The sequence below is a fragment of the Vicugna pacos genome, chromosome 11, assembly GCF_048564905.1.
Source record: "Vicugna pacos chromosome 11, VicPac4, whole genome shotgun sequence".
NCBI lineage: Eukaryota > Metazoa > Chordata > Mammalia > Artiodactyla > Camelidae > Vicugna > Vicugna pacos.
The window spans coordinates 92,436,374-92,449,473 of record NC_132997.1 but is presented as its reverse complement, the minus strand read 5'-3'; the positions used below and the strand labels follow the sequence as shown (position 1 = coordinate 92,449,473).

General features: G+C 34.9%; 1 protein-coding gene across 2 annotated transcripts in view; it reads right to left on the bottom strand.

The window, feature by feature from the left end:
* The window catches only part of WDR11 (WD repeat domain 11), a 48,329-nt gene that overhangs the window by 20,115 nt on the left and 15,114 nt on the right, over positions 1-13,100 (bottom strand). For both annotated transcript variants that reach the window (XM_015235884.3, XM_006200151.4), the window contains exons 10-13: positions 10,928-11,104; positions 8,233-8,317; positions 2,607-2,713; positions 566-641 (exon numbers count right to left, since the gene is read on the bottom strand). In XM_015235884.3, coding sequence (XP_015091370.1) covers positions 566-641; positions 2,607-2,713; positions 8,233-8,317; positions 10,928-11,104 — 445 coding nt within the window. The remainder of the gene's footprint in view (positions 1-565; positions 642-2,606; positions 2,714-8,232; positions 8,318-10,927; positions 11,105-13,100) is intronic.

Below are 13,100 nucleotides of genomic sequence, written 5' to 3'. Positions count from 1 at the left end.
AGCTAAAGCAATTTTAAAACTATTTCAGAGTTCTTACACCTTCTTTCTTCATTCTTTTGATTAGTTTTCATTCAGTCTCTGTTGTTAATAATCTTGCTTTATACATACTTTCCCTTGGAACAAAAAACTCAGAACCTTACTGGAATTAGGTCTAAATTATAAATAAGGAAAATGAATTCTTTCACTTAATAAACCCACACTGAGGTGGAAGATGAAATAAGAACTTCATCAGATAACATAGTTTCTTAGTGACTGACAGGCATTCATATTAATATAGAGATAGTGGAACAAAATGGGGTTACTGGTTTTTCATTACCAACTGAATGAAATGTTAAGACTCAGACAAAAGTTACCGCATCTTTTTAGAAGTGGAGAATTAAAAGCAACAGCAACTTAATTTTGTGATCAAAATATTTTCTGTGATACGGTGGCATATCCACCATTTGCTATCACTAAGAAATTCCACATGCATACTTGCATATTCTCACTTTCTTAAAAATTAAAAAAAAAATCCTCGAGATTCCTTTGTGATAACACCATAGATTTTGTTTAGGCAGACACTTACTTCAAATAAGATACTTTAATCATTTCGATGGGCGATTCATCATTACCTCGTTCACCACGAAAAGCAATGCTCCTACCTTTAATTGCAAATATTAAAGAAAATATAAAAACAGCACATGAAACATGTAAGAAACAAAAAGCTATACCAATGCAATTTGATCAGTACTACCCTCTACTCTCCTGTTCACTCTTCCATTTGCTTCTAAGCTGTTTCTAATAATCTAAATTCAAAAGTATTCTCAGAAGTACTACAAGTTAAAGACCAGTAGTATATAATGGTATATAAATAGCATATTCTTTTTTTATAGAATTTCCTGAAGTCCTTCTGTGGTTTCTTTCAAATAATTTTAGAAATTTAGAATAGAGTTTTAATGCATCAAAGGTAAAGTAATTGTCTACTGTAAAAAATACTGGTACATTCAAAGTAATATACACATTCCCATGTTTACAAATACTGACTAGAGGGGAAAACACTCTTTGAACAGGTATTTAAGATTTTTTTGTCCCATGTGCGAAATACTCAACACAATATTTTGATATGTTCCTATCAAAAGATCTCTATAAAGTGAAATTGGGTAATGTTAAGAATTACTTAACAGCCAGAGAAGCTAAATGGTTTTCTATAACTGAAAAAATGCAAGTTCTACCTTATATTTGAACAAATATTAAAATATATTAAAAGATATTAAAATATATCTTTTCCTAGATATTTATTTACATTAAACAAAAGAGAGAACATACTCAATTCAAAGATAACTGAATGCCTCCATGCCTCCCTGCTCTTCCATGCCATCAGAAGTTATCTCACTATGATTGTTCACCAAACACTCCACATCCTTTCCTGACTCTGCTAGTCTGCTGCCCTCAATAGAGGAGAAGGCTGTAAAAGTCTATAATCTATGAACTCAAATGTGCCACTAAAGAAATCAGTAACTATTGCTTAGAAATCTGTTCCTCAAAAATGCATCTATGAAAGATAGATTTTAAGTTATCTAACAGTCCTGAACATAAGCTGATTAGAAAAAGTGAACAGGCATTTTTTTTTAGTAAATGAAACTACAGAACAGCACTTCACCCCTAGGCTACCATGTAACTAGGGTGACCAGTGCCAGTTTGTTGGCAAATCAGGAATCTGAGGATAGGAGTCACCAGGTAGGTCACTGCCAATTAGACTACAGCAACACTGGACTAAAGGTGAGGCTAATTCTTTGAGGTTTAGTAATATACTCTGATAAGTAAGAACAAACTGTAAGTTGGAAATATAAGTTGAGAATATAAGGAAGCAACCATATACATGATTTATTATATACACTTAAAACTTATTTGTTAAAATTATCTACATACATTCACATTGCTAAACTATTTTAAAGAAACTTCCCACAATTTTTTTAAAAAAAATATCTATTTGAAATCACTCCACGTGCTACATATAAAATATGAAACCTTTACCTTAATGTATTTTCAAGTTCTTATTTTGAAACTTATTGGGTTGTAGGTTTTTAACAATTCTAAACAAGCTACTATACTGGAATGTTTCCTATTGTAAAGTCTTTCAACTTCTAAATTAAGTTTCCCTATTTAGTCAGCCAGGGGTTATTTGAGCATTTAAAAACAATCCGTATTTATAAGTTTTTTAAGGGTTTCTTGCAAAGGCCAAATTTTTTTTTAAAAGAATCTAATAAAATCTAACTACAAATATTTATTTTAAAACTGTACTTCTGGTTGTCTACAACAATGTACTTGAATGTAGAACTGAAACCATATTCATGAGTTCTCCCATTCAGGCTAATTGCACTCCGTTTTCCCATGCACTTGTGTTAACACAATTTGCATACAAACAATAACAAGTCTTTTCTAGGGCAATTATTATAGAACAACAAAAAAAGGAATACATAAGCACAGAATATATAAAAATGAATATGTAAACAAGAAAAAAGCCCAAGGTGAAAGAAAGTACTTTGGAACATGTCTTATAAATAGCAACACCTTTGATCAATATGACACACCATTTTAAATATTTTAATAAGTCTAAATACACAAACCTGTTGGAAGATCAACGAGCTGAAGTTCATTTCTCACTAATCCCATGTTGTTTGGTGTTGAGGTAGCAAAAGAAAGAAAACCAGTCAAACTCGTCCATTCAATACCCCTGTAATGAGAAATTAAACAAAGATTCATCTAATATTCTTTTTTTGTTTGAAAAATTTATTTGAAAAATCCAGTTTTTCCTGTGATCTAAATTTTATTATGCAAGTTAATTAAGGAATAATATTAATATGACATTGATTTGAGACTATATTATCATACATTTCCAACAAATATAAAATCATTTCTAATTAACACTTTATCTCCAAATCTAATAAAAAGATAGTTTAGTTATCAGGATTTATAGCAGTATTAAAATAACTATTAAAATCTGGCAAAGGGGAGAATCACATCATGGCAGTTGCCAAGAATTCTATTGTTTAAAAACAAGCAGTATAGAAATATTCTGAGCAGACTGCTTAATGCTGAGTGCACTTATGAATTTTAACAAATTTCACCAAAATTCCTAGTTGGTTAGGTACTGAGCAAACAATACAAACTGAGCTGGCAGATTTGGAAGTGGATGAAAATTCCAAATAGTATGTCAATTAGAAAAAAGCACAAAAGAAAAATCAGACATGTTTGACAAGACAACAATCTATCAACCTAATGCCTTGGGAGTCCCCTTTATTTGGGACTGACAGTAGGTGGGTCCTTTCTTTTTCCCACTAACACAACTCGCTTCACCATCAGTGGAATGGAGGGTAGGGAATCCAGGACAAGTGAATGCATCAGAGTCACAAAAAGAATAAGTGAGAAACACTATTACCCTGCATTGCTTAAAAGGTAATAGAGCTCATCGGAAGGCAAGTCTAAACCTCGGTTCTATGTGCAACTGCTCATCAGCATTTATGGGACAACCATTTTTAACTGTCTACAGCTGCTTTCATGACACAATGGCAGGGCTGAGTAAGTGTGACCAAAAGTTTATGGCCTGCAAAGCTTAAGATATTTGCCATTTGTCCTCAACAAAATATGTTTGCCAGCCTCTGATCTAGTTTTTCCACTTCTGCCCCAATTTGAATGCTATTGCTAGATTTAGCATTGATACTGCTCTAAACAGGTCCCTCACTTGCCCAAGAAAAGGTACAACAGCTTCGTATCTGAACTCTTCCATGTGACTTTCAAAACCATCTGGCCTTTTACCTTATACCACCTAATCAAACTTACTTCTCGGTCATCTGAACCTTGTCTGCTATTTTAACTAGCATAACCTTCCTCAGTGACCCCTGTGTATCCACCTACTCGTCTTTTCTCAGAGGAGCAAAGATAATACCAAGAGAACTGAAAATAATATTTGCAACAGCAGGGAATTGCTGTAGTTACCAAGGTTTATAATGCTTTAGATGTAAAGTTGTGTTGAAATACTCAGATGAAGCTGCTAAAAACTGAGTACTGTTGAGAACTCCCACGGCTGGAATGACCTCTCTCCTTTCCTCTTCAAATACCATCAAGTTCAAGTCCTGGCTTCAGCACTTACTAGCTCTGTGCTCTCTCTGCATCTCAGTTTCCTCATCTGTCGTGCAGGAGTAATAACACTGAAAGCATAAAGGCCTGACACAGAGGAAGTCTGTAATGTGTTCGTAATTACCATCAATTGTCATTCTTATTTCAAGATCTAACACAAGCTTTATTTTCTTCATGAGGCCTCCCATTTACTAAACTCAAACCAAACCTATCATGACTACAATGTAAGCTGGTTAATTATTCACTGGAAAAGTCCCTTTGTCTCTTGTCTCTCTCTCTTCTCCCTAACATGTAGTACTCATTAAGTTTTCTACTTGGAGAGAACAAAAGGAGAGAAGAATCATTTTGGATTTATTCTGTTCTCTATACAAGCCTGGTAGTTTCCATCAGATCTGTATGCACATAGAAACCTTAAGAAATACTCTCCAAGTCTTGTTGCTGGCAATCTGAACTACTTATGCTCCAGCATAATAACGCCATTATCTCTGGACAGTAAGCATTTCAGTCCTCTCATTTTTCATTTATCATTTTAAAAAATACTTCTGTGAAGTACCCAATATACACTAGTGACTGTGCTACACACTGGGAATACAGCTGTGAGTGAGACAGCTACGACTGCTGACCTTCAGGAGCAGAAAAGAGACATTACATAAGTGCACCCTGTATTATCTATTACAAGAGAGCAGTGTTCATTTCAACAGGAGCTTCTAAGCGTCACTCAGAACCTGGTCTCATGGGCCAGGCAGGGCTTCCTGCAGGACGATTAAAGCTGAGACCCAAAGGGCAAACAGGGTTTTGCCTGAAAGCCTGAACAGCTGAACAGTGTGCTGGCGGAGAAACACTGCGCTAGACTGTACTCTCTTAGAAGGGAGGCACCACACCATGTCTCTCCAGGAACGTGACAGGCACCCAGCAGATTCTGTCAGATTAAATGAATGATGTCCAAAAGAAGCCGCCTCCTCCTCCGCATGTTTCTAAGCGCTGTACACATTCAGAGAAGTGCTTTCCCCACCGTTTACAGGATGCCCCGGTGTTCAGGATAACAGAACATGGGTGGCGGCTTATTTATATCTAGCACCATGAGTATGCTGCCTGTGAGCAGATTCAGCAGGAGCTTGTATATGACTCCTACTGATCAACTGAAGAAAATAAAAATCCACTTCAAAGTGGATTAGATAAGGAGGGGATTATTTCTCAAAAGAATGAAAACTATTGTCAAACACAGCTGAACACCACACTGCTCCCAGGATTAGAAAACTGTTGTCTAGGTTTAACTACACACTGAGCTCTATAAAAAAAAAAAAAACTCTTAAGAATAGTAGCTCATTTTCTGACCAATCTAAGTTTGTTTTATAGGACTTCTCACTACCGACCAAACAACTGTAACCTTAGAATCTATCAGCAGGTATTTGGGTTTGATTCTCAGAGATTCTCAAGTTGGGCCTGTTCATTTCCACTGGGGATGCTACAGAGGCCACTTCTCAACACTGGGTGGCCTTGAAACTCTATAGTTATATGAAACTAACTTCTGCAAATTTACAGACAAAATAGAGATCATTTTACCTTCCACAAATCACTCAATGTACTCAACCCAATACTGAATCAATCAATGTTCTGATATCCATATAAACCACTGTTATAATAATTTTTGACACTGAAAAGAGTATTGGGCTATATTATTGCAATTTTAGGCCACTGGACAATGACAACAACTAATAATATAAGAACTCTAATCATCTAAGAAAACCTACATGTACCATTCCATTGCCTACTAGATTGGATTGTAAGACTGTAAAGTTTTGTCTATTTACAGGCGTACAGAAGATGCTCAATACATACTTCACATTTGTAAAGCATACTGTTTAAAACATCATAGTTTTAAAAAACCACACAGATGCAACCATCTGCAGTTAGGCAGTCCCTGGACACATGTATGCATAAGATTCAAGTACTTAAGATTAAGTGGTTTTCAAGAACACATTTAGCACAAAGTAGAAAGCAACTTCCTAAAAGCTGTCCTTTAATCTGCATATGTACATTTAGAATGTGCTGGGCTTACTGCTAATAAGTTCAGCAATTTTTATAACACATCTGTGAAATTTTCATAATGGGTTTTAACTGTAATACTGTAATTGCATTAATTGAAACACAAAGACAGCAGGATTTTAGCATCCTCTTGGGCACCATCTCTGGGTATAAAATGTGAACTATCTTCAAAATGGCAATTAAGAGGGAAAATCTGTATTTAAAAAATGGAGCATATTTGTGTGATTGTTCACAATACCAGACTGAGTAGCATATCCCTTGGAGTTATTTGGTATCCCAAGTAACACTTGATGAACAATTTTGGGGTCATTCTATAACAAATATCATCATAACATGTGTAAGTCATGTACTTAGTGACGTCTATGACTTGAACAACCCAGAATAACAATCTTACTTATAGCAAAGAGCTCACCGATTAACTAGCTAATGTGTCTTTACTAAAGATTGCATACTGTGGTGATTATTTCACAACATATACAAATATTGAATTACTACATTTTACATCTGAAACTATTATATCTCACTCATACCTCAATCAATCAATAAATTCAATGTTTGGGAAAAAATGAAAATGTGCTTAATTTTTCAGAAGCATGTGTCAAAACTCTTGGCATTAATCCTGGCTCAGTCAGTATTTTTATCTTATTGCCAAAATATTTCCTACTAATCTATGTGACTGTTTTAGCTGGAGATCTAGCACATGTACTCTAAGCATAAGAGCTCTAGATTGAACTCCATGTACCTTTTCACAGATTACAATACTCGGTTTTTTCTTCTGTAGATTAGGAATAATAACAGTGCCTACTGCCTAGAGCTGTAGTAAGGATTCAATGAAACAATGCATGCAAAGTACTAATACTTAACATAATCCTTAGAACAAGTACTGATTGAATGGTGAGTTTTGATTGACTGGTGTTTGCCATAGAAGGAAACAATACACACAAAAACCAAGGATGAAAGGAAATGTCAAGAGAAGAAATGTAGACAGGAAAGCAGAAGAGAGAAGGTATCAGTGGCAGCAGGGACTTCTAGAAAGAGAAAAAGAAGATGAACAGCAGCCTAGAAGGATCCAAACAGATACCCGTGTGACAGCTCCCCAAAAGCCTAACGCTTCTGAAGACAAAGTACTCCACGGAGATGTATTTAGGGAGATACTGGAGGCACACAGCACAAAGTGGCGATAAACAGGCACCCAGGCTATACCAAAAAAAAATGCGCTTGAAAAAATAAGGCAAAGTAAACTTTCCAGAAACTTCTATCACAGTCAGAAGTTGTGATACTTCAAGGGTTAACCCTTCCCTGTTCAGAAAATGCATTTACTCAGAATAATGTGTTCAGTAAGGGTTCACTAAGAACTTTAATGTATACATGAGACCTATAATTGTATAATGTAGAGAGGCAAGAAAATGGCCTTTCTTATACATTTGTTAAAAGATCATCAAAAAATAGTAGACAATTAATAAATTTACATTATTACATATGTAACTTTACAATCCATCATTGTCAGGGCAAAGAAAGGAAAGCAGCCACTGGAATAGCAAAAGAACACCGTGCGGCAGGTATGTGTGCACTTTAAAGCAGAGAGCAAGAGGCAGTCTTCTGTCCTGTTAGCCTTCCTTCAGGTACCTCTGCATACACGGCACTCATAAAACAGTCACGTGTCAGAAGGAAAGAACACATGAGATTAAGTAACAATTAAAATGACGCTATCCACATTTTGCATGAGCAGTCCTACTGAGAGACCTTTACAGAAATGGAAAACAAACTACATAAACCTGAACAAGGGAACAGAGTGATTTCCAGTGAGAAAATAGCCTACACCTTAGGGGAAATAAATAAGATGCAGGAATAAAAGGAATAAAATTACTCCACTGCATAATGTCCTCTACAGAGTAAACGGTTAGTACTCACCCCTGATAAACACAGCCATTAGTTGAACATGAATATTCATTGTTCAAAGTTTTTAGTCAAATAATCACCACTGCAGAGTATTCGGTGTAGAAAAGTCCACAAGAACTTTTTTCGGTATGACATATGTTTATGATGTCAACATCTCAGTGACATACTCACTTGACTTCACACGAGTGGATGCTTAACTCCTTGTGCAGCAGGCCACTGGTGAGATGGTACACCAGGACAGAGCCATTACCTGTACCTATTAAAATGATGTAATGCATTTCAGAAAAAATTAATTCTAATTCCAAACGTTAAAAAAAAAATAAAATAAAATGACAGAGGAGAATTAATCTAGTGGGAGTTCCAGATCTAATAAAACTCTTTTCTCGAGATTTTAATCATTCTATAACATTTATTTTTTATGAAAGGGACCCAAGTTATGTGTGAAGAAAGAGTAAATTTCTCTGTTTTCCCTCTTTTCACAAATGAGCCTAATTTTAGGTACTCTGAAATCCTACCTAAGTCCAGGGCTAGACTTTCACAGAAAGACTTCAAAACTTAACTCAATACACACAAAATTTGAAGATGCATTTTCTTACACTTTTCTTACACATGAGAGTTTATACTTATTGAGATTTTGAGCTGGTCCTCAAAAAAGCAAGCTGCAGAACTCATTAACCTGGTTATTGTGGTTTTCTTTACATACATACATTTTTTTGTCCTCTCTTTAATTTTAAATAAATCATAAGGAGCTGGTTAAGTACAGTGGTAAACTGAATTTTGCAGTTAAAGAAGTCTTGAGTTCAAGCCCTGGCTCTGCCCTATATTCCTGCAAATTACTTGTCCACACTAGATCTGTGTTTGTATCGCTTTTAACATAGGAATGATGGAAGATCTGTTTGTTGGACATTAAATAAGAAACATACGTAAAACACTTAGTACTGCACCCAGAACGAAGTAAGTACATGATTATTAGTATTTCTGTTTTCACTGTAATTATGATTTGCAGTTATTATTCTGCCTAAAGCTTTTCACGGTATCAGGTAATGTGCCTAAAATTTAATTAGAAGAGATACAGCCTCTTGAGAAAGTAATACTCTCCTGAGAAATTGATTTTTAGCCCTTAACATGTTTTTGTAAGTTAAGCAAGAAAAGTGAATAATGTAAGTGGTTGCACAATCACTTTCTCACTGTACATGACTTAAAAAGAATTAATGAATTCATAGAAAACAGTAGAACACAGAAATAGTACAACAATAATAATAAAAGTAAAACTGGTAGGCAAATTCTAATTTTAGCTAACTTGTTGAATTAAAGCTGCAGAACATTTTTGCAAAACTATTCTAGAAAAACACAGTATTATACTTGTTTACATTTATCACCTACTTCACAATATTTTCTAGTACTGAAGAAATACAAAATTACTAAAACTTTTCAGTTAGCAGAGATTCATAATAATCGTATGATATCTACATTCTGCACATTTTAATTATGTTGAACCTATGATCTAACACTCAAAGGGCCCCAGAAGAAGTAATTTCAGTTGAACTCTGCTTCACTTCCCTAATGACTCTGCAAAACTTTAAGCATTTATATTTTTTGCTTTTATTTTGTTGCTATACTAAATTCAATAAATGACTTGATATTCACTATATACCAGTACAACACAGCTTATTCTACAATGGAAATTTCAGAGCCTGGCTCAGCTCTTATTATTTGGCTATCCCAGGAAGTAATTTTCTCCAAGAAATTAGTAAAATCCTAATTGACAAGTTGGGTATACTGACATTGTACAGAGATGTACACACTACATACACTGACAAACCCCAAGTGAAATCTCAGCAAGAGGTTTAACATGAATTGGTTTCTAGAGCAAAAATTAAATATCTATCTGCATTTATATAAATCTGGACACCTGTACACATAGGCCATTGAACCTTAAAATTCAAATCACTTTTGAAAGATAATAATGGAAAACATGGGAACATAAGAGTACTGTCAAATAGTAACACTCAAATGAGCCATTAGTGCTCACAAGTCAGCCATTAAGTTGAGACACACTGGCCACAAGATAAACGTGGTCAGGTTTTCATTTTAGGAAAAAAAATCATAAATCACATGTTTATAGATCTTTTGGGAGAAAGCCAGAAGCCAATCACTAGCATCTTAAGAAAAATATTGACAATTTCAAACAAATATATTATTTTTCAAAATTTTAGAGAAATGTATTTTAACTTTATACACTTAATAGCAAATTAAAATTTGGGTATCTTCGTAAAGGAAATCAGGTTAATCACATTACCATGAAACTACTGTGACAAGAAGAAACCCAGAACAACTTTTTTTTATCTATAGCATAAAAATATGCACTTTCTATCCAAAAGGCAAATCTTAGTTTATAAAGACCCTTTAAACAATATAAAACAATATTTAACATAAAATTCTTAGCAAATGAAGAAAGTGCTGTTATTAAACTACTAATTATGGCTGTATTATTAGTTAACAAAAACCCAAAACAAAATAACATGCACAGAAAGAGCTCTGAGGTGGTCCAAGAAAAGACAAGCAGTCCGGTTTCAGCATCTCCCGGGGACTATCCTCCTGACATTTCAGAAACAGGCCCATGGTGTCAGGGTCTCTGTCATCTGGTGTCAGGTGAATGAGTCATCATTGTGATTAAAAAAGATGAGTAAAACAGAAAAAAAAAGTATTTCAAGATGAGTATTTACACAATTTCATTTTGCCTCTTCCTCCTCTTAAAGCATTCTCAAGGAGAATAAAGGATTTTCTAGTAACCAAGAAACTTAAATGTCTTAAAAATGTAAAACAGACATTAAGAATCAAAAAAAAGAACAGGTCCAATACTCACCAACAGCAAGCAATGGCTGATACATCTTGATGTTTTTTGTGGTCAATGGTGGGCACATACGGATAGCAAACTGTGGTGAGGGCAGTCCTGACAGCAGTCCTGTGAGCAGGAATTTGAGGTGCACTTCCTGCAGAATGGAGCCTTTGGGATGTTCTTCTCCGGCAATTGCGCTTTGCCCTGATTTTTAATAAAAAGTACAAATATATTAATTATAATGTATGCTGATCTGAAAAATCTAAAGGAACTTTGCAGTGGAAATATTCTTCCGGTCTAGAAGGTGTGAGGCAGCCCTTGAGGGGCTGTAGCTATTTGGGTCCTATTTGGCTACAGGACTTACACTGCATCACCTAACATCTCAAAGGATAGATTACTCCAAGGTATTGCCAGCCAGAATTCAGGGACCTTTGTCTTCTGGAAACACTTCTTCAGCCAAAGTTCCTGGTATTAGGGCACCAAAGGCAAATCAAGAGGACTAGGGTTAGAGAACGGTTTCCATGGTGTGAGATATTACAGCACGTTCCTGTCTTACTGCCTTTCTGAAGGGTCACTTTTCAATGTGACATACTTTGTAAAGTGCACAAAAAAATGGTAATCACAAACAGCAGGTTCAAAGAACTTATTTACATTTCTAATATGAAATCTTCAATTAAAGTGTCAATGTAATTACAACACTTAAGCTTTATAATATATACTTTTTTATAAATAAGTAAAATAAATACAAAAACATATAATAAATAATATATGATTTATAAACCATCACCGTCCGTAGCTAAATGGCATTATTTTTAGACACAGCACCCATAAAGTTATCAAACCTCAAACTAAAAAGATGATTCGAATACAAACCATTCTAACAAAATGCGAACACAAAGAGTGCAACAAAATCAAAACCATTCACTAATAAGGGTATATAAATTTTATTCCTTTAAACCACTACTGAACTCTGTCTGGGATAAAGCTGTCAAAAGTGAGTGTGTATAAACACATATACACACACACACACATATACACATATGTTGTGAAAGGGAAACGTAAATAATTACTAGGAGTGGGTGACAGGATTTTGACTAAACCTTTTAAAGCTGTAAAGTTGTTTTAGTAATAATGTTATTTTAAAATCTGTAAGATACACAGAAAAAAGTAGCCATCAATTTAATCCAAATGAAACCACCCCTTAGGATTACCCATACAATTGATAATCAATCTTAAGGGTCTAACAAAAGACAGGGTCTAAAGGAATGGGAAGTTCACCACAGAGGCACCATGTTTACCAGCCCTTGGTAGCTTGGAGCTGACTTCAGGGAACTGCCGTATTTTAATTGAAGTATCTTCCATGTGAGGTGATCCACAAAGTAGGGCAGATTATGCCTTAATAAGCAGCAGCCTTTACCCAATGAATATAAATCAGGCCTCTGTATTTAACTGAATTGCTTTCAATTATCACTGAGTACATAGTGAATTTCAAATTAAAAGTTTAATTAAAAGTTTTAATTAAAGTGTTTTCAAGCAATAAAGATTTATTTATTTAATACTTTTAAATCAACAAACATTGTCAAGAACTGCTGTATAATCTGTATCCTTTTGTCTCTTAAAAAATGTAATTTATATCACTTAGATACCTAAACAGCATAAAATTTCAACCTCCTACGGGCTTCATATTACTGATTAGTTCTATGCACGTGTATTTATAATTCTTTTCACTTTAATATTTTATATTAAGTGCAGACAAGGCCAATTAACTCAGAAAATTGTGTTACTGATAAAATAAATTTTGCAAAACAATTATGTGTCTAAACTTCCTTGCGTGGATTTATGTCTGGAAAGTGAAAAGAAAGACTTTGAAGTATAAAAGTTATTTTAGTGTCACTGAGCACAAAGATTCTACATCTGGCAGGAATCATGGGAAAACCAGGGCCTGGAAAGGTCAGGTCTTGCTTCAGATCACAGTGAGGCAGACAGGACTAGAGGCCATGGCAAGGAGCAGACTCCAGACCAGGATGACTCGCTTCACATTATGGCTCTTCCACGTGCTGGCTGTGTAGTTTGGGGCAAGTTTTTTAATCTCTCTGGGTCTCAGTTCCCACATAAATAAAATGGTAATAATAATAATAATAATAATGACAGCTACCTTGCAGAGTTGTTGACAATTTAGCATAGCACTTAACATAGTATT